The 21629-nt window shown below is 52.4% G+C and overlaps 1 protein-coding gene across 1 annotated transcript; it reads left to right on the top strand.

The window, feature by feature from the left end:
- The first annotated feature begins 5241 nt into the window (after window positions 1–5241).
- On the top strand, window positions 5242–21128 carry DDX23 (DEAD-box helicase 23). The gene is made up of 17 exons (XM_002711033.5): window positions 5242–5391; window positions 10677–10885; window positions 11302–11412; window positions 13325–13418; window positions 13523–13588; window positions 14167–14305; window positions 14581–14714; window positions 14826–14938; window positions 15158–15301; window positions 15400–15625; window positions 15900–16045; window positions 16400–16577; window positions 17690–17932; window positions 18553–18704; window positions 18897–19005; window positions 19661–19835; window positions 20230–21128. Exons 2-17 carry the CDS (start codon window positions 10677–10679, stop codon window positions 20451–20453), a joined length of 2463 nt encoding a protein of 820 aa, XP_002711079.1. The 5' UTR covers window positions 5242–5391; the 3' UTR covers window positions 20454–21128.
- The last annotated feature ends 501 nt before the right edge of the window (window positions 21129–21629 follow it).

Here is a 21629-nt window from a genome sequence, read left to right as displayed (position 1 = left end):
CATTGTTTGATTGAACCCCATAGATTATAGCTACCATTAGTTAAACGTTTCCCATGGGGGCCCAGCACTGTGGTGTAGCTGGTTAAGCTGTGACACCAGTATCCCATCTGGGTGCCAGTTTGAGTCCCGGCTGCTCCACTTCCAATCCAGCTCGCCACTGTGGCCTGGGAAAACAGTGGAAGATGGCCCAGTTGCTTGGTCCCCTGCACCCATATGAGAGACTCAGAAGAAGCTCCTGGCTCTTGGCTTCAGCCTGGCCAAATGCTGGCTGTTGTGGCCATTTGGGAGTGAACCAGCAGACAGAAGATCACTGTCCCTGTCTCTGCTGCCCCTCTCCTAACCCCAGCCTGGTAACTCTGCCTTTCAAAATAAATGAATCTTTAAAAAAAAAAAAAATGTTTACCATGGACCAGGGGCACTGGTGAATTATTTATGTTGTTTATTCCTGTGGGAACCCTTTGAGCTTTATAGATAGAAAAAAAAAAAAGGTTCAGGGCCAAAGATACACACCCAGAGGATGGGAGAACCTGGATGCAAAGGCAGGTGGTCTGGCTCCAGAACATGCGTGTTTAATTGTTGTTCTGTCCTATCCTGTGACATAAGTGGCAACATTAGCCTTGTCTCATAAATGAGGAAAGAGAAAGCCAAAAATACTATATAACTTGTACAAAATTCTGACCCAACTACCGATGAGCAATAATATTGCTCATCGGTAGTTGGGTCAGAATTCAAACCAGTTCTCACCGTTAACTGCAATCCACAGGCCTCTTACGGCCAGCTGTGCTGTGCCTAGGTAAGGGACCCACGCATGATCCTTACTTGAGCACAGTCTGTCCATCTCCAAAGATGTGTGTTTGTGAGAGAACTAACAGAGTAAGATAAGTGACTAGCTTTTTTTTTTTTTTTTTTTTTTTAAGATTTATTTACTTGAAAGTCAGAATTACAGAGAAGGAGAGGCAGAGAGAGAGGTCTTCCATCTGCTGGTTCACTCCCCAGTTGGCTGCAATGGTTGCAGCTGCACCGATCTCAAGCCAGGAGCCAGGATCTTCTGGGTCGGTCTCCCACATGGGTGCAGGGGCCCAAGGACTTGGGCCATCTTCCACTGCTTTCCCAGGCCATAGCAGAGAGCTGGATCGGAGATGGAGCAGCCAGGACTTGAACCAGTGCCCATATGGGATGCTGGTACTGCAGGCTGCGGCTTTACCAGCTATGCCACAGTGCTGGCCCCAATCTTTTTTTTTTAAAGATTTATTTTGCCAGTGCCGCGGCTCACTAGGCTAATCCTCCGCCTTCCAGCGCCGGCACCCCGGGTTCTAGTCCCAGTCGGGGTGCCGGATTCTGTCCCGGTTGCCCCTCTTCCAGGCCAGCTCTCTGCTGTGGCCAGGGAGTGCAGTGGAGGATGGCCCAAGTCCTTGGGCCCTGCACCCCATGGGAGACCAGGATAAGCACCTGGCTCCTGGCTTCGGATCAGCATGGTGTGCCAGCCACAGCACACCGGCCGCGGCGGCCATTGGAGGGTGAACCAACGGCAAAGGAAGACCTTCCTCTCTGTCTCTCTCTCTCTCACTGTCCTCTCTGCCTGTTAAAAAAAAAAAAAAAAGATTTATTTTATATATTTGAAGGGCAGAATGACAAAGAAGACGACACACAGCAAGAGAGTTTTTACCAATCTGCTGGTTCACTCTCCAAATGGCCACAATGGCTGGGGCTGGGCCAGGCTGGAGCGAGGAGCCCAGAACTCCATCTGCATCTCCCATGTGGGTGGCAGGGGACCCAAATACCTGGATCTTCATCTGCTGCCTTCCCAGGTTCATTAGTAAGGAGCTCAGTGGAAATGGAACAGCCGGGGCTTGAACTGGCACTGAGATATGGGATGCAGGTGGCAAGTGGTGACTTAACCCACTGTGCCACAATGCCTACCCCCTAAGTGAGTGTCCTTTAACCCCAATGTCTTATATGTGTTATGAGAGAGATGTGCACAGGTATTAGGAGAAGCCTGCTATTATGAACCTGGGTAAGCTTTGTGACATTTCTGGGTCCTGTCTTACTCATTGTGAAAGACAATGAGGGGCTGGTGCTGTGGCATAGCGGGTAAGGCCGCCACATGCAGTGCCGGCATCCTGTGTGGGTGCCAGTTCAAGTCCTGGCTGATCCACTTCTGATCCAGCTCTCTGCTATGGCCTGGGAAAACAGTAGAAGATGGCCCAAGTCCTTGGGCCCCTGCACCCATGTGGGTGACCCAGAAGAAGCTCCTGGATCCTGGCTTCGGATCAGTTCAGCTCCAGCCATTGTGGCCATCTCGGGAGTGAACCAGTGGATGGAAGACCACTCTTTCTGCCTCTGCCTCTCTGTAACTCTGCCTTTCAAATAAATAAATAAGTCTTTTAAAAAAGAAAGAAAGACAATGAGAATGGTAGCCCGAAACTAGGGAAAGAACCTCGACTCTGGAGTTGAATTCCGACCCCTTTTGACTATATGGCTTTTGAAGGCACAATGGATTTTTATGGGCTACAACCTCCTTTCTAGTAAAATGGAGTTAACACCCATCTCACACTGCTATGAGAACTAAGTTAAAGGAGTGATGTAGGGCCAGCGCTGTGGCGTAGCTGGTAAAAACATCTCAGTGTGGGCATCTCATATGGGCGCCGGTTCAAGTCCCGGCTGCTCCACTTATGATCCAGCTCTCTGCTGTGGCCTGGGAAGGCAGTAGAAGATGGCCCAAGTCCTTGGGCCCCTGCATCCACACTGGTGACCAGAAGAAGCTCCTGGCTTCTGGCTTCAGATCAGCGCAGCTCTGGCTGTTGCGGCCATTGGGGAGTGAACCATCAGAAGATAGACCTCTCTCTCTCTCTGCCTCTCCTCTCTCTGTGTAACTCTTTCAAATAAATAAATGAATCAAGAAAAAGAAAATTATGTAAGTTGTGTCCAGCACAGCATGAGGCACTTGGCTCCTAAAGGTTCCCCAGAATCATGGCTGGTCTCTTAGTTGGGGTCCCTTTCTGTGAGGGGACAGCCCTCTAGTGTTCATTTGGCAAATTACACCCAATAGATCTCAAGACTCGATTTTCCCTTCAGATCTGTTCTAGGGTTCAAGTGGCGAAGTTTTAAGAGCAGAAGTATGCTTATCCTACGGCTACTTTAGGCCACTATGCCTGATGCTCAGGGCTTTAGGATAATGTCAGTCTACTCCTAGGCTCTTCTTGGAGACTGAAAATGTCACCAGAGAAAAGAGCCGTGGAAGCCATGGGGTTCTTGTCTTCATTCAAGAAAAAATTGAGACGTGAGACAGAGTGAAGCTACAAGGTTTTACTGGGGACAGGGCATCCCTCAGAAGGGACAGAGAGCACCCAGTCACTCCGTCTGGGGGAGAGCGAGGTTACATGGTTGAATGGAGAGAATACACCTGGGCAGGCCAGGCGGGCGGCTCAGCAGAGGGCAGAGGGCTGAATGCATGGTCTGTTTGGACTCCCTAGGTTGTTAAGGGAGTCTGTTTACCCACCTCCCCCTCTCCTCCAGGACAAAGGACAGGGAGCTTGGTGGAAGGGTTTGTTGGGTGAAATTAGCAAATTCCTCCCCAGATTTGCTGGTGCCAGGCAGAGTAGAGGGGTTTCCTTTAGGGTGCCTGTGTTTTAGGGTCCCATGTTATCAGGTCAGGTAACCCATCTGGTCCTGAGAGAGAATTCTGGGACCAACTGGGAGGTTATCAGGGTCTGGGCAGGACTTTGCAGTGCAAAATGCTGGGCTTCTGGAGCTTCCACAATAGGTGCTGGTCTTCAGGCCTGTCTCTCTCTCTCTCTCTCTCTCTCTCTCTCTCTCACACACACACACACACACACATACACACACACACAGGCTAATTTCTAACTTCCTACCTAAGAAAAACATTCAAAGAGAAAACAGATATATAGCCATGGGGAACCAAGACAAGCTAATGATGGGAAAACAAAGGAAAGAGGCCTTGGTTCGGCTTTAGGGGAAGAATCATGATCCAAAAAGACCAACAAGAAACAAAGTGAGCAAAGTGAGCACAGGATTTGTGATAAAACAGCTTCAGTGGGAGGCTGACACTAGGAAGAAGAAAGAGACCCATATAGGGTTCGGTGCTGTGCTGTAGTAGGTTAAGCCTCTGCCTACGGTGCAGGCATCCCACATGGGCACTGATTCCAGTCCTGGCTGCTCCACTTCCAATCCAACTCCTGCTGATGCACCTGGGAAAGCAGCAGAGGATGGTCTCCACTTGGGAGACCTGGAAGAAGCTCCTGGCTCCTGGCTTCAGATTGGCCTAGGAGTGAAGCAGTGGATGGAGAATCGATCTCTCCTTCTCTCTGTCTGTAACTCTACCTCTCAAATAAATAAAACCTTAAAAAAACAAACCAACACAAAGGTAGCCCAAAGACTGCAGGGGTCCCTACTGGAACCTGAAGAAAAAAGATGCATGGGGCCAATGCTGTGGCGCAGTGGTAAAGCCAACGCCAGCAGTGCCGGCATCCCATATGGGCGCTGGTTCGAGTCCTGGCTGCTCCACTTCCGATCCAGCTCTCTGCTATGGCCTGGGAAAGCAGTAGAAAATGGGCTAAGTCCTTGGGCCCCTGCGCCCGCATGGGAGACCTAGCAGAAGCTCCTGGCTCCTGGCTTTGGATCGGCACAGCTCCTGCTGTTGTGGCCATTTGGAGAGTGAACCAGCAGATTCAAGACCTCTCTCTGTAGCCCTGCTCTTCAAATAAAATAAATAAATCTAAAAAAGAAAAGAAAATGAGAGAAAAGAAAAAAAAGAAAGAAAGAGAAAGAAGGTGCCACAGCCCAGATCAGAGGATGAAGTGTTAACAGTAGGGGAGATTGGTGGGGCAGGTTGCTACACTGTCCTAAGCCTGGTGGAATTCCTCACGATAAAGAATTGTACAACTCTCATCTTATAAAATGGGTAACAATCTAACGAGATTTTTGCTTTTCCACAAACGGTACTTGTGGTTGCTCGCAGTAGCCCATCATAGAGCCATGCTATAGAAATGCAAAGCCTTAAACTCATACCGTGTAAGGCACGGGCCACGACGGTCGCTACCGTAGCTTTTGGAAGGCCTGCAGATTCCAGGAAGACTGAACCGCGGGAAGATCTGCAGGAACCCGGCCCACTGCTAACTTCCCTCGCACACGCCAAGCTTGGCGAACCACATTGCCCAGCAGTCCCTGCGGCCTTCGGCAGGCGCGGGCGCCGTGCATCCTGGGATTGGTAGTTCTGAGGGCCTTACTGTCGGCTTAAGCTGCCCAGCGCCGCGAACTCGCCTTCCCAGCTTGCCGCGCGGCAAGGGGGTGCATCTCGGCGACCAGGAAACGGGAAAGATGGCGGCTGTTCGGCGACGTTGAGGCCGCGTTGGGCGGTTCCGACTCAGGGTGGTGAGTTCTAGGCAGGGGAGATGGTTCCCTCGAGGTTGTAGAGAAGGCAAGTGTCGGGGGCATGGCTGTGGCCCCTGCCTCCGGGATGAGGCGCGGAAGAACGCCTCGGGGAAGAGGCGCGAGCCGGGGGAAATCTCAGACGGGCAGGAGCGCAGGGGCGCGGGCCCCAGGGGGAGTGCTGGCTGCTGGGGCTCAGGCCACGTTCTGGACGATGTTCCGGGCTCAGACCTTTGGCCGCCGGCACGACTGATTGTTTCCTGCCTCTCGTAGCCCGGTGCCGCAGTCACACTGGAACTTGAATTTTTCTCCCAGAAGCAGCCCGTACTTTCCCGCCTCCGTGCCGTCGGTATTATTAGGCCGGGAATTAGGGAGTTGTTTCTTTCCTTACCCATCCCTAAGGGATCAAGGGCCACTTTCTCAGTGGAGCCTTGCAGAAGTGCTTCTTCGAACTCCCCTACTAGTTCATGCGAGCCTGCCGTACTAGGATGGGTTCTCAGACCCTCTATTGTCGTAAAGCTTCTTAGGGATGGGACTTCCTGTTGTAACTCGCACAGTGTCCTGCGCTGTGCCTTATATGCGGTAGATGGTTGGAAAATACTTAACAGAATGGGAGTTGGGGGGGCGGGGAGACCTGCCCCGGCCGTACAAGAACGGAGGAACTAAAAAGTTCAGGAAATTGGAGAGGAAGGCTGCTGGGAGGCATGGCCGGAGTCCACTTGAGTTTCTGGTTTGCTCTGTGCCACTGAGACAGCTCTTGTCAAGGTCACAAATAATCTCTATTTCCCCAAATGCTGTACTCACTTCTCTGCCCCCTAATCTTTTTTTTTTTTTTTTTTTTTTTTTTTTTAAGATTTATTTCATTTATTTGCGTTACAGAGAGAGGCAGAGAGAGAGTGAGGTCTTCCATCCTCTGGTTCACTCCCCAATTGGCTGCAACAGCTGGAGCTGCTCCCATCCAAAGCCAGGAGATTCTTCCAGGTCTCCCATGCAGATGCAGGGGCCCAAGGACTTGGGCCATCTTGTACTGCTTTCTCAGGCCACAGCAGAGAGCTGGATCAGAAGTGGAGTACCCAGGACTTGAACCGGCACCCATATGGGATGCCAGCACTACAGGCGGCGGCTTTACCCACTATGCCACAGCGCCAGTCTCTACAATATTTCTTACTGCTGCTGTGCCTGACCCTTAAGTGTTTAGAGTGTCCCAGAACTTACTATGGGGTTCTCTTCTTTTTCTTTCTTTAACTCTACTTCCTAACTGGGTAATATCATTTAGTGCTCTGTGGCTTCAAAAGCTATGTACCTGTGACTCATGGTTGTCCCCAGACCCTCTGTTGAGTTCCAGGTTTGCATTTCCATATGCCTTCTGAGACTCCCCTCTTGGCTGTCTTATTACAGAGGTCTCAGCTGCAACCTGGCCGAAAGGAACTTTTGGTTCCGTCCTCAATCTCTTCCTTCCCCAGTCTTTGGTTGGTTCTCTATCAGCAACTCAAACTAACAGACTGTTCAGACCACAAATTTAGGAGCTATTTTCTTTTTTAAAGAAATTTATTTTTTATTTATTTGAAAGGCAGAGTTACAGAGTGAGAAGGAGAGACAGAGAGAGAAATCTTGCACGCACTGGTTCACTCCAGAAGTGGCCACAATGGCCAGCCTGTGTCAGGCTGAAGCCAGGAGCCCAGAGCTTCCTCTGGGTCTCGCATGTGGGTGCAGGGGCCCAAGCACTTGGGCCATCCTCTACTGCTTTCCCAGGTGCATTAGCAGTGAAGCAGCCAGGACTTGAAACAGTGCCCACATGGAATGCCGACATCACAGGCTGCTTTGTCCGCTGTGCCACAATGCTGGCCCTACAGTTTGATTTTTAGTTGCAGACATCTAAGCTAACTCCTGCCTCAGTACTTTAGTACTTGCTGTCTCTTCTACCCAATGAATTATTCTCCCTGAACAGATCTGGTTCTGTCTTTCCCATCATGGAAGTCTCAGTTTAAATATAAACTAAAAATTCTTTCTTGAGCCATCCATCTCTTGTTCATGTCACCCCATTTTATTCTCCTTGTTCATAACTATTTGAAATTCACTCTACTATATTGCCTTTTTTTAAAAATTTTTTTAAAGATTTATTTACTTGAAAGGTAGAGGGACAGAGAGGGAGAGCTACAGAGACAGATCTTCCAGATGTTGGTACCCATCTACCAAATGGTCCTGAGCACTGGGGCCATCTTCTGCTCCCTTTCTAAGAGGAGCCTTATCAGGAAGCTGACTGAGAAGCAGAGCAGCTGGTACTGGAACCAGCACCCTGATATGAGATGCCTGTGTTACAAGCAGCGGCTTAACCTGCTATGCCACAACATGCCCACCTCCCCTGGTTTCTTTGGTTTTGTTTGTGTTTTGTTTTGTTTGGAAGACTTAAGGCAGAAAGAGATTTTTCATCTGCTGGTTCACTCCCCCCCAAGTAGTGACAACAGCTGTGTCTGGGCCAGGCTGAAGCTAGGAGCCAGGAACTCCACCCTGATCCCCTGCCTGGGTGGCAGGGGTCATCTGCTCTCTTCCCAGGCCCATGAGCAGGAAGCTGGATCAGAAGTGGAGCAGCCGGGACTCCCAAGTGGCATCTTAACTCCTAGCACAACTGTGGCCCCCAGAGACTTGGTTTAGTTACTGCTAATTTCTGCCACCTTATACATGCTCAGTGAATATTTACTAAAAGAATGAATGATGTTCAGGCTGCCTTGTAGGAAAGATGTCCTCTTTTCTGGACTGTTCTCTCAGGACTTGTCTTAGTCTGCTTTCTGTTACTGTAACAGCATACCTGCAACTGGGCAGTTCTAGAGTAGACGTTAATTGATTGCAGTTCTGGAAACCGGCAAGTTAAAGAGCGTGCTGTGGTACCTACATGCCACATCATAGTGTGGCAAGACAGCAGGCATACCAGAGAAAGCTTGCCTTTTTTTTTTTTTTTTCTTCCAACTCATCTATATTTGTTACAACCTTTTAAAGCAAAATGATTTGGGCACTACGTTGAGAGCTTGCTTTTATAGCAAAGCCGCTCCCATAATAACCCATCAGTTACCTGAATGTATTTATCAATTTATGAGGGCATTGCCTTCATCAGCCAGATCATCAGCCAAAGATCCCACTTCTCAAGACTGCTGTATTGGGAACCAGGTTTCCAACATGAAATTCAGGAGCCAGGGCTGGCGTCGCGGCTCAATAGGCTAATCCTCCGCCTGCGGCAACGGCACACTGGGTTCTAGTCCGGTCGAGGCGCCAGATTCTGTCCCAGTTGCCCCTCTTCCAGGCTGGCTCTCTGCTGTGGCCCGGGAGTGCAGTGGAGGATGGCCCAAGTGCTTGGGCCCTGCACCCCATGGGAGACCAGGAGAAGCACCTGGCTCCTGGCTTCGGATCAGTGCAGTGTGCCAGCCGCAGTGCGCCGGCCATGGCGGCCATTGGAGGGTGAACCAACGGCAAAGGAAGACCTTTCTCTGTCTCTCTCTCTCTCACTGTCTAGCTCTGCCTGTCAAAAAAAGAAAAAAAAAATTCAGGAGCCACACGCAAACCCTACAAGTGGAAGAGGCTTAAGTATTTCTGTGTGGTACACATGCTGTACTAATGTAGAGAATTTTGTCTTTTTCAAGTAATTGTGAGATAAAACAGGCAGTCTTCAGTTTTTTTTTTTTTTTTTAAGATTTATTTATTTATTTATTTGAGAGGTGGAGTTAGAAAGAGAGATCTTCCATCTGCTGATTCACTCCCCAAATGGCTGCAGTGGCTGGAGCTGGGCTGATCCAAAGCCAGGAGCCAGGAGCTTCTTCTGGGTCTCCCACAGTGGTGCAGGGGCCTAAGCACTTGGGGCATCTTCTGCTGCTTTCCCAGGCACATAGCAGAGAGCTGGATTGGAAGGGGAGCAGCCGGGACTCGAACCAGTGCCCATATGGGATGCCGGCACTGCAGGCAGCGGCTTTACCTGCTATGCGACAGTGCTGGCCCCTGTCTTCACCTTTTAAAAGTGTTACTTTGCGGCCCAGTGCCGCGGCTCAATAGGCTAATCCTCCACTTAGCGGCGCCGGCACACTGGGTTCTGGTCCCGGTCGGGGCGCCGGATTCTGTCCCGGTTGCCCCTCTTCCAGGCCAGCTTTCTGCTGTGGCCCGGGTGTGCAGTGGAGGATGGCCCAAGTGCTTGGGCCCTGCACCCACATGGGAGACCAGGAGAAGCACCTGGCTCCTGCCTTCGGATCAGCGCGGTGTGCCGGCCGCGGCGGCTATTGGAGGATGAACCAACGGCAAAGGAAGACCTTTCTCTCTGTTTCTCTCTCACTGTCCACTCTGCCTGTCAAAAAAAAAGTGTTACTTTGCTCATTTTTGTGTACTGTGAAAAGCTACACATAGGTTTCAAATTTGTTTTTGTGGGACTGGCGCTGTGGTATAGTAGGCTAAGCCTCTGCTTGTGGTGCTGGCATCCCATATGGATTCTGGTTCATGTCCTGGCTCCTCCAATTCCATACAGCTCTCTGCTGTGGCTTGGGAAAGCAGTAGAAGATGGTCCAAGTCCTTGGGCCCATGCACCCATGTGGGAGACCTGGAAGAAGCTCCTCACTCCTGGCTTTGTATTGGCCCAGCTATGGCCGTTGCGGCCATTTGGGGAGTGAACCAGTGGATGGAAGACCTTTCTCTCTGCCTATAACTCTACCTATCAAGTAAATAAATAAAATCTTTATTAAAATTTTTTTGCACCAAAATAAATTATTTTTCAATTCTATTTCTGATGAACTTGTGGAAGTACTGTTGTTATTTGAGCTTTTCACCTATAAAGTAATTATACTGTTAGATCTATCTCATAGGGTTTTTTTTTAAATTATTTATTTATTTATTTGAAAGGCAGAATTACAGAGAGGCAGAGGCAGAGAGAGAGAGAGAGAGAGAGAGAGAGAGAGAGAGAAAGAGAGATCTTCCATCTGCTGGTTTGCTCCCCAGATGGCCACAATGGCTGGAGCTGTGCTGATCCGAAGCCAGAAGCCAGGAGCTTCTTCTGGGTCTCCCATGCAGGTGCAGGGGCCCAAGGACTTGGGCCATCTTCTACTGCTTTCCCAGGACATAGCAGAGAGCTGGATCAGAAGTGGAGTAGCCAGGACCAAACTGGCACCCATATGGGATGCCAGCACTTCACGCAGCGGCTTTACCCCTTACACCGCAGCACCGGCCCCCTTTGGGTTGTTGTAAGATCAAGTAAAGTACATATAAGCAGTTGAGCGTGGTGCCCAGTGCATCATAAATATTCCTGGTACCCACAACAGATGGCAGGAGAGCTGGCTGACAAAAAGGACCGAGATGTGTCACCTTCTAAGGAGGAAAGGAAGCGCTCACGGAGCCCTGACAGAGAGCGGGATAGGGACCGGGACCGGAAGTCTTCCCCCGCTAAAGAGCGGAAGCGGCACCGCTCAAGGGATCGACGCCGCGGGGGCAGCCGCTCTCGTTCCCGTTCCCGTTCCAAGTCTACAGAGAGGTAAGGAGCCGCCGTCTGTCTGTGACACCGGAAGGGGGTCCATTTCCTGCTGCTTCATCCTTGGTTCTTCTGATGCGTTCAGTATCAGGCATCTCCCTTTTCATGCCCCAGCTGTTGGACTGGCAGGTGTTTTCCGGTTTCCTCCGTGGCCCAGCTCTGAAAGGGACCTTGTAAGAGGAAGATCCAAATAATCCAGGAGAACCATTCACCTGTTCACCCAGCCTGTGGTCTGTTGTTGCCATTACTGCTTAGCAGGACAGCTGGTCTGTAAGGTCCTCTTAGAATTCCCTCACAACTTCCCCAGTTTATAAGACATTTCCATGGGGAGCATAGAGCCTCAAAACTCCCACCAGGGCTGCAGGGAAGCAGGGTGCTCTGGAAATATCAAAAGACTTCCTGAATTTGCTGTCTTCCAGAGAGCGGCGGCACAAAGAACGAGAACGGGATAAGGAGCGAGATCGGAATAAGAAGGACCGAGATCGAGACAAGGATGGGCACCGACGGGACAAGGACCGGAAGCGATCCAGGTACCGAGGGGGTGGGGCTGGGATTTCACGGAGTGCTCCCGCTTCCTCTCTGCATTCTGTGGCTGATCCTGCTTGTAGTGAGTTGAGTGCACACCTGTCTTTCTTAAAAGCACGAACCTATGTGCCAGATGGCCTTGCCCCCACGTTGGAGACCCAGAAGAAGTTCCTGGCTCCTGGCTTCTGTCTGGCCCAGCTCTGGCCATTGCAACCATTCAGGGAGTGAACCAGCAGATGGAAGATCTCTCTCTGTCTCTCCCTATCTCTAACTCTGACTTTAAAATAAATAAATCTTTTAAAAAAAAACACATATCTTTTAAAAGCTCTAACACTTAAATTTTTAAAAAGATTTATTTATTTACTTGAAAGAGAGAGGGAGAGACAGAGACATCTTCCATTGTCTAGTTCACTCCTCAAGTGGCCACAATGGCCAGGGCTGATGCAGGCTGAAGCCAGGAGCTTCATCTGTGTCTCCCATGTGGGTGGAAGGGGCCCTAGCACTTAGGCCATCTTCCATTGCTTTCCCAAGTCATTAGCAAGGAGCTGGATCAGAAATAGAGCAGATACAACCCAAACCTGGTGCCCATATGGGATGCTGGTATCATAGGCAGTGGCTTTACTTGCTGCCCCACAACTCCAGCCCCTTTTATTTCCTTTTTATTTAAGAGGCAAAGACAGAGAGAGGAACGGACAGCGATCTTACCATCTGCTGGTTCATTCCCCAGATGACCACAAGAGCCAGGGCTGGGCTGGGCCAAAGCCAGGTGCCTGGAACTCCATCTGGGTCTCCCACATGGGTGGCAGAGGCCCAAGTGCTTGAGCAGCTGTCTTCCAGAAGTCAGGACATGCATTAGCAGGACGCTGGGTCAGAAACGGACTCAATCCGGGCACTGTGGTGTAGCTGCAGATGTCCCAAGTGACGACCTCACTGCTGCACCCAACGCAGGCCCTGGGTGTCTTCTTCAGAGAGTGTAATAGTTAGTGAAGTCACAGTACTGTGAGGCTCAACTTGTTCTTAGAATTTAGAAAGTAATTTGAAACGCTTGCCAGCCCATAGAGTGTTCCTTTAGGTCCATTGGCCCACTCAGTTTCCTACCAGGATATATGTTTGTTGGAATAGTTTAGTGTCCTTGAGCCTTGATCTCTCTGCTCTGGAAACTTTCCATGTGAGGTTCTATTTTTTATTTTTTTTAAGATTTATTTATTTATTTGAAAGAGTTAGGAGGAGAGGGAGAGAGAGAGAGAGAGAGAGAGGGAGAGAGAGGTAGAGGTCTTCCATCCACTGGTTTACTCTCCAACTGGCCATATGGCCGGAGCTGTGCGATCTGAAGCCAGGAGCCAGGAGCTTCTTCTGGGTCTCCCACACGAGTGCAGGGGCCCAAGGACTTGGGCCATCTTCTACTGCTTTCCCAGGCCATAGCAGAGAGCTGGATTGGAAGTGGAGCAGCAGGGACTCGAACCGGCGCCTGTATGGGATGCGGGCACTGCAGGTGGCAGCCTTGCCCACTACGCCACAGTGCCGGCCTCCTTGTGAGGTTCTGAACAGACCAGACTGAGCATGCCACACAGTCAGTGGAGTTGCCTGAGACTTTTGCAGTCTGTGGGCACTGCTGTGTGTATACATAGTATCTTCTTGGCTTCTGGGGTAGTCTTGGAGGTTAAATTCGCTGTATATTATAAAGCTGAGGCGGCTTTCCTAACCCTGCAGCTGCTGTGTGGAGGCACTGTTTGGATGTCAGTAGTGAAGGGCGACTTCCTGGGAGAGTTTTAGGCTCAGGAAAGAGGAGTCAGGTAGAACGGGGCCAGTGTGGTGAGTCTCGGAGAGCTTCCCTCCTGTTTTGGGGCTCAGCCTAAACCTCATCCAGGACCTGGGAAAGACAGCAGTATGGACCCTTCCTGTTCCCTTTCCTTAAAGCTTATCTCCTGGCCGAGGAAAAGATTTTAAATCTCGGAAAGACAGAGACTCTAAGAAGGATGACGAGGATGAGCACGGTGATAAGAGGCCTAAGGTAAGGAGGAGGAAGGTCTTTGCAGCCTCTCACTCCAGCCCTGCTTCCTGGATCTCGTGCGGCAGGGAGCCTTCAGGGACTGAAGTCCTGTGTTTCATCTGCAGGTGCAGCCACTATCCCTGGAGGAACTTCTGGCCAAGAAGAAGGCTGAGGAAGAAGCTGAGGCCAAGGTGAGAGCTTGGGAACGTGGGGTGCCCTAAACAAATACCACGGGAACAGCAGCAGGGTTTCATGTCCCAGTTCTGGCGACCAACTTGGCGCCGGGAATGAAGGTGTCAGCGGGATTGTTTCTTCTGAGGCCCTGCCCTTAGCTCGTGGTCTGCTCTCTCTTCCTCCGTCTTTACCTCGCCCTCTGTCTGTGCACGCGTGCACCTGCTGTCTCCCTGGGTGTCCACATTTGCTCTTCTAAGGATGCCAGCCATCCTGGATTGCCCCCCAGTGACCTCATTGTAACCCAGTCACCTTCCTAAAGGCCTTGTCTCCAAGCCGCTACATCTTGGAGTACAGCGTTTAGGGTTTCAACATATGAATTTGGGGTGGGGCTGGGTTGGGGGGAGACATAGTTTAGGTCGTAGTCAGATCTGAGGCCTGTTTCTGTTTTCCTTAGTAGGTGTAATGCCTGAGAGCGCATTTGTGGGCTCCCAGCTGTGCTATGATTGTGCATATACCTTGCTCCCAGATTCTGATCAGTGACGTGGCTGTCCCCTGCTCCAAGATCCTCTGTTTATAATCCCAATCTGTTTTATAGCCCAAGTTCCTCTCCAAAGCCGAGCGAGAGGCCGAAGCTCTGAAGCGGCGGCAGCAGGAGGTGGAAGAGCGGCAGCGGGTGCTTGAAGAGGAGAGGAAGAAAAGGAAACAGTTCCAGGACTTGGGCCGCAAGATGTTGGGTTTGTTTTTCCACCCTGTGCCTGCCCTAGTTATGGGGTAGGAAGGAGGTATATGGGATTGTGGTGTCAATCAGGACACTGCACTGGAGTTTGGGTGAGGGGAGATGGGGGGAGGTTGGAAGAAAAGCCGCTCTCTGTTACAGCTTCATGTTTTCTGTGCTCTCAGTGTGCCCCTTGTTTTTCCCCTTGGCACCCCTTGTCTGGGTCCCCTCCCTTCCCTCTCCCTTTTCTCTCTTACTGAACTCCTCTGCAGTGTTTCTTCCTTTGGCCTGCAGAAGACCCTCAGGAACGGGAGCGTCGGGAACGCAGGGAGAGGATGGAGCGGGAGACCAACGGGAACGAGGATGAGGAGGGGCGGCAGAAGATTCGGGAAGAGAAGGACAAGAGCAAGGAGTTGCATGCTATTAAGGTGCAGGCTCCCACCACCAAATAACAAGATGTAGTGACTTGGCTGTTCTGATCTCTGCGTGTGCCACATGGGCCTTGAGGTTGATAGGCGTGGTGCTGTCTCCCCGGACAGGAGCGTTACCTGGGCGGCATCAAAAAGCGGCGCCGAACGAGGCATCTCAATGACCGCAAGTTTGTGTTCGAGTGGGATGCATCCGAGGACACATCCATCGACTACAACCCTCTGTGAGTAGCTTCGACCAGGCCGTCCTAGAGAGAGCCAGGGACTGCGAGGTAGAAGTTAGCTCATGGAGGGTGGGAAAATTGGTGGGCCGTTACTCAGCCAGCCCTAAGAGTGAGGAAGCACCCTGGCTAGGAAGGAGAGCTGTGGCAGGTTGGTAATTAGCCTCCTGCTGCTGTAACAGCCCCTTCTCTCTTTTTTTGCTTCCTCTGGCTCAATCCCAGGTACAAAGAACGGCACCAGGTGCAGTTGCTAGGGCGAGGCTTCATTGCAGGCATTGACCTAAAGCAGCAGAAGCGGGAACAGTCACGTTTCTATGGAGACCTGATGGAGAAGAGGCGAACGCTGGAAGAAAAGGAGCAGGAGGAGTGAGTGATCGGGGCTGGGGCAGGGGGGCTGAACCCAAAGTCTCTGCAGAAAGCAGTTGGTGGGCGCTGAGGCCACTCCCTCCGTGGGTGCCCCCCAGGGCAAGACTCCGCAAGCTTCGCAAGAAGGAAGCCAAGCAGCGCTGGGATGATCGCCATTGGTCCCAGAAGAAGTTGGACGAGATGACGGACAGGGACTGGCGGATCTTCCGCGAGGACTACAGCATCACCACCAAAGGCGGCAAGATTCCCAACCCCATCCGATCTTGGAAAGACTCTTCTTTGCCGCCTCACATCCTGGAGGTCATTGATAAGTGCGGCTACAAGGTGAGGAGGCGCAGTTGTGTCCTTACTTTCTAGGGAATGCTGACTCAGTTTGGGAATAGAGGTCGCTGGTCCTTGACTGTTTGGTGCCTCCTCTGCCAGTCGGCGCCACAGTGGCTTTGTCTGTCCCTCCTTGGTGCAAGTGTTGGCCTTCAGTGTGTGTTTTTTCTTGGGTCCTCATTCTTTTGAACTGTGTGCTAAAATATGTCAGTGGTAGTGGTAGCCTGGGCAGTGTAATTCTGCCTGTACCCATTTCTTTCCTCCTGGGTCACTGCAGGAACCGACACCTATCCAGCGTCAGGCAATTCCCATTGGGCTGCAGAATCGCGACATCATTGGTGTCGCTGAGACGGGCAGTGGCAAGACGGCAGCTTTCCTCATCCCGTTGCTGGTCTGGATCACCACGCTTCCCAAAATTGACAGGTGGGCTCAGTTGGCACCAGTTGGAGCGGGCTTTGGTGGATAGGAAAGGTGAAAGTCAAAAGTGGGGTTGAGTTTTAAGTCGGTTACCAACAAGCTCCCTTCTTTATTCTGGGTCTGATATTAGGGAATAAGTGCATCACGATTTCAAAGAAGGGATGCTTCTGTTGCGGGCAGGGACCACTCCCTGGAGAACTTCCCTATCCTGGAGTCTCTTGAGTTTGGAGAGGGATTATTGGCATCCTTTTCTCACCGCCTCCCCATGTCCATAGCCACCCTTAAGAGTGACCATATCTTCCTCTGTGAGTGGGTAAGAACCAAAGCTGACGAAGCTGTGGGGTGCCGCATTTACCACAGGATCGAAGAGTCGGACCAGGGCCCTTACGCCATCATCCTGGCTCCCACCCGCGAACTGGCTCAGCAGATCGAGGAGGAGACTATCAAGTTTGGGAAGCCCCTGGGCATCCGCACCGTGGCTGTCATTGGTGGCATCTCCAGGGAGGACCAGGGCTTCCGGCTGCGCATGGGCTGCGAGGTTTGTTTCCCTGGACAGCAGCCAGTCAGCTAGTCTGGAAATCTCTGTTCTGAGGCTCTGTTTCTGGTTTCTAGAATATATGTGCAGTAAAAATTCAGGAAGGGCCTGAGGTATATTTATATATATAAAACAGCCCATATATATATGGGCTATTTTTTTTTATTTTATTTTATTCTATTTATTTGAAAGGCAGAGTGACAGAGGGAGACAAATAGATCTTCCATCTGGTGGTTCATTCCCCAAATGCCACAACAGCCAGCTTTGGCCCAGTCTGGAGCCAGGCATTCCATCTGGGTCTCCCACGTGGGTAGTAGGGGCCCAGGTACCTATGCCGTCATCTGCTGCTTTCCCAGGCACATGAGCAGGAGGATAGATCAGAAGCGGAACAGCTGGGACCTGAACCGGCGCTCTGATGTGCTATCACGGCGTTGCAAATGGCAGCTTAACTTGCTGTGCCACAGTGTCTGCCCCTGTGTGCCGTTATTTACCAAGAGCTCATGCAACAGGGATTATGTTGCATACGGTATATATTGTATAAGCTCATTAATTTTCACAGTGACCATATTGGAGTAGGTAATGGTATCTCCCAGCTCCTCTATAAATGTTAAAAATTTGCCCAGACTGACACGTGGCTGGCAGGCAGTGGGTGGAGCTGAGATTCTCTTCCAAAGCCTGTGCTCTCAAGTACAGTACTCTCAAGTCAGTGACCGCGTTGCCGTCTCGGGAAGAGGGACAAGAGTTTTTTACAAGAAGTCTGCCTGTAGGAATTAAGTCTTCTGCAGACTTCTGAGTGTAATTCCTTTGTTTAGCCCCTCTCTGTGACATCTGTTAGCTTCTCTCCTTTCTAAGAAATTTCCTTCTGATGTTACCGCCTCTGCCTAACCCCTGGGCTTTACCCAGAGACCTCATGCATCCTTGAGAAGTCTAAGAGAGCCAGCGAGTGCGCGCTGTCCTACCAGTTCTCAGGAGCGTTCGCTGGCAAACATGCTTCGCAACCGTGGTCCCCATTCCTTGGCCCTGGCGATCTGCTGCTTAACCGAGTGGCTGGCTCACTTCCGGGAGAAGCAGGGGATGCCTGCCGGGGCCATATATGATTACACTGTACCCCCCAGATTGTGATTGCTACCCCGGGACGTCTGATTGATGTGCTGGAGAACCGCTACCTGGTGCTGAGCCGCTGTACCTATGTGGTTCTGGATGAGGCAGATCGGATGATTGACATGGGCTTTGAGCCGGACGTCCAGAAGATCCTGGAACACATGCCCGTCAGCAACCAGAAGCCAGACACCGACGAGGCGGAGGACCCCGAGAAGATGCTGGCCAACTTCGAGTCAGGAAAACATAAGTACCGCCAAGTAAGGCTGCTTCCCTAACGGGAAAGCTGGGCAGCTGCCCACAGATGCTCCTTGGCCCCCTTGCCTCAGGTGGGCCCAGAGTACTTGTTTTCAGAATGGTTAGATGTTCCTAGGTGCAGTCCTCGGACAGGTCTAGGGGTGGCACCATTGAGCTTACCCCGGAAGAATGAGTCTCAGGGACCCAGAGCACAGGTGCCGGCAGCTGCTCTTAGGCCCTCTGCCCTGAAGAACGGTGCGGGGCAAAGACGAGAGGGCAAAGGACACAATATCCTAAGGCAGGGGTTACTGTAAGAGACAGAGAGCTCCCATCCAGGGTTCAGTCCCCAGATGCCCCCCACGATGGGGGTTGTGCTGTGCTAAAGCTGGGAGCCAGGAACTCAATCCAGGTTTTCCACAGGAATAGCAGGGGCCACTTGCTGCCTCTCGGGGTCTGCATTAGAAGGAGGTAGAGCCACACTCGGGCACTCCAGTAACGAATGCGGGCATCCCGGGTGGCATCTTAACTGCTGTACCACCTGCTGGCTTCCCTCGTTTTAGCTTGCCTCGCCTGGGTTAGGCTGCCTGCAGACATGGTCGGGTATGCCGGCTGGGGCCCAGAGCTGAGCCTCCTGTTTCCACAGACAGTCATGTTCACGGCCACCATGCCCCCAGCCGTGGAGCGTCTGGCCAGGAGCTATCTTCGGCGACCTGCTGTGGTGTACATTGGCTCTGCCGGCAAGCCCCACGAGCGGGTGGAACAGAAGGTCTTCCTCATGTCTGAGTCAGAGAAGAGGTACGGAGACAGCTGACCTGGGGGCAACCAGGTTGAGAGGGAACTTCCTGCAGGGCCGTGTCGAGGAGCTGCTCTCCAGGACGCCAAGGGCCTTGCTGATCCTCAGCTCCTGTTCTTGGGTCAGGGGCGGGCACTTCGCTGGCGTGGCTGCTGCATCACATCTCATCTTTCCTCTCGTGCCCCTTTCCCCAGGAAGAAGCTGTTGGCAATCCTGGAGCAAGGCTTTGACCCGCCCATCATCATTTTTGTCAACCAGAAGAAGGGTTGCGATGTGCTGGCCAAATCCCTGGAGAAGATGGGGGTATGTCTGGCAGGGGAGAGCAGAGGGCGGCCTGCAAAGACCACCAATGACACTAGAGGGGTCCTCAGGGCCTGGGCTTTCAGTCCCACTCAGGGCCAGAGGGACATGGAGGACCCTGTCCGTTCCAGCAGCAGCAGCCAACGCTGCCTGGGGTCTTCATCCATGAGAGATGGGCCCCGCATTCTGACAGAGTCTGGGCACGTGGAACAGAGCAAGCCAAAGCAGTGTCTGCAGATGTTTGGGAAGGGATGTGATGGTGTCAGCGGGGCAGCGTTGCTAACCATGTCCGCTATTGCTGGCGCTGGGGCTTGAAGGAAGGGTGCATCCTCGCCACCCTGCTCTTATCTCCCTGAACTTCTACCCTGATCTCCGTCTGATTCTCTCCCCAGTCCTTCTCAGCTGTCTGACTCCCTGTCTCACCCCAGATGGCTTTGTCCTTGTCCTTACCCTGTCTGTCCCCGCCGCCCCCCACTGGTGTCTGCCCCCACTTTCCTGAGCTCATCTGTTTCCTCCTCCCTCTCAGGAGCCCTTATTCTTTCCCTCTCTCCTGCCCTGCCACCCCCCGCCCCGCCCTCCCCATCTGTCTCCGTCCTTTCTTGGATGTCTTCTCATGCTCCCGTTGCTGGCTCTTCACCCCACTGTTGTCTCCCAACAGTACAATGCGTGTACATTGCATGGTGGAAAAGGCCAGGAACAGCGAGAGTTCGCTCTGTCCAACCTCAAGGCCGGTGCCAAGGATATTTTGGTGGCTACCGATGTGGCTGGTCGTGGTATCGACATCCAAGATGTATCTATGGTTGTCAACTACGATATGGCCAAAAATATTGAAGGTAAGTGGGGGAAATTAGGTAAGTGGGGGGAATTAGGACTCCTTGCCACTTCCCACGCAAAGTCACGGTGCCACCCTGGGGAGACCACTGCTGCCATCTCTCACGGCTCCAAGTCTGGAGTCACTTGTTCAGTGGGCAGAGCTCTGGCACTTTACCTTACCTGGACTTGTCCAGCCTCTGTGGTAGAGGTGTGGGGAGGGAGGAAGCTGGGCGGCTGTTGGTGTGGCCGGATGTGGTGCAGTGGTTGACCACAGCCAGCCGTGGGAACAGGGAGATGGGTACCCGTGGGAAAGCGCCACAGGTGCTTTTGGTCAGGCAGTGCAGGGCACACTCAGTGCTGGGGAGGGGGCGGCCTTAGAAGTGGAGACTGAGGGGCGCCCCTCCTGTTCCCCAGATTACATCCACCGCATCGGCCGCACTGGGCGAGCAGGCAAGAGTGGCGTGGCCATCACCTTCCTCACCAAAGAGGACTCCGCTGTGTTCTATGAGCTGAAGCAGGCCATCCTGGAAAGCCCAGTGTCTTCCTGTCCACCCGAGCTGGCCAACCACCCAGATGCCCAGCACAAGCCAGGCACCATCCTCACCAAGAAGCGCCGGGAAGAGACCATCTTTGCCTGACACAGCACTCTTCCCGTAGGCCTAAGGGCATGAGCCGAAGCTGCCGGGTGCCTCCTATCCCTCTCTCCAGACTCTTAACCCTGGGTCCTGGCAGCTTGGGTGACAGTCAGACCGCCTGGCCCAGACCTCCACTCTGGAGGCCTGAGCATGGTGTTGCAAGAGGGGAGGAAGTCACCACCGGTGTGGCCCTGCTCTGCCCCTCCGGGGGCCTTTGTGATTGTTCTGGGCTGTCCGCTCACGCCAGGTCATGGGGGCAGCAGTGGGCACTACCCATCCCTGCCCCTTGTCCTGGGTGAGAGCCTGGCTGCCTGGCTGGGCCCTCCTTTGGCACAGGTGGGACTGTGACTGGAAGCTGCAGCAGCGTCATGGCCCTAGATGACCCGGGGAGGGGGTTGGGGGGTTCTGGCACGGTGAGGACTGTGGAGCTCGGACTCTCATCTTGACAGCTGCTTCCCCACTTGGATTCTAGAGCAAGTTGAGAGCCTTTGGGACTGCATGTCCCCAGGCCCAGGGGTGCTGTGCACTCCAGGCATTCCTCCCCCAGGGAATTTTTAGTAGATGTGGGGACAGGGTGAGCTGGCTGTGTTCATCTTTAAGTCACTGAGTGAAGTTTCTGTTTTCTATTCTCTGAGAAGATGAGTTTGTATGTTCTGAGAATAAATATGGGAATATTAAGGTTGTGTCTAGTTTTAGCCGATTCTCCCTGCCACCACACAGGACAGGAGAACCGGGTCTTTGCCAGCAGTCATACGTCTACAGGTGTAGAAGCCGGGGCAAGCCGGTCTTGCCGCAGCCTCACACACATCTCAGAGCTTTTGCTTATTGGCTCTCCAGGGGCTGGGGCTACTGCTCACTGAAGAGACAGGTGCCAGAGGCATCACGGTGCTGAGCAGGGCCCAGTTGAGGGAGGTCTTGAGAGGGCTGTGGTCCCCTTCCTACCTCCCTGCCCCCCAACCATTAGTATGCTCTTCCTTAGTCCTCAGAAAGAGCTTGGCAAGTCCATGGAATTCAAGTTCCAGCTATGTCCAGGGCTTTTTTTTTGGCCTGAGGCAGGGACAGTGGAAAGCTGTGACTAAGCCTCTTCCCCACCTCGCAGAACCGGCATCTTGGAGTCCCTCCAGATACCCGGCCATGAGGTGTGGAGGGGGTGCTGGGGACTACAGTGCCTCCCCCAGC

Source organism: Oryctolagus cuniculus, chromosome 11, assembly GCF_964237555.1.
Source record: "Oryctolagus cuniculus chromosome 11, mOryCun1.1, whole genome shotgun sequence".
Classification (NCBI taxonomy): Eukaryota; Metazoa; Chordata; class Mammalia; order Lagomorpha; family Leporidae; genus Oryctolagus; species Oryctolagus cuniculus.
Note: the sequence above shows the minus strand (reverse complement) of the source record. Positions and strands in the feature narration are given on the sequence as shown.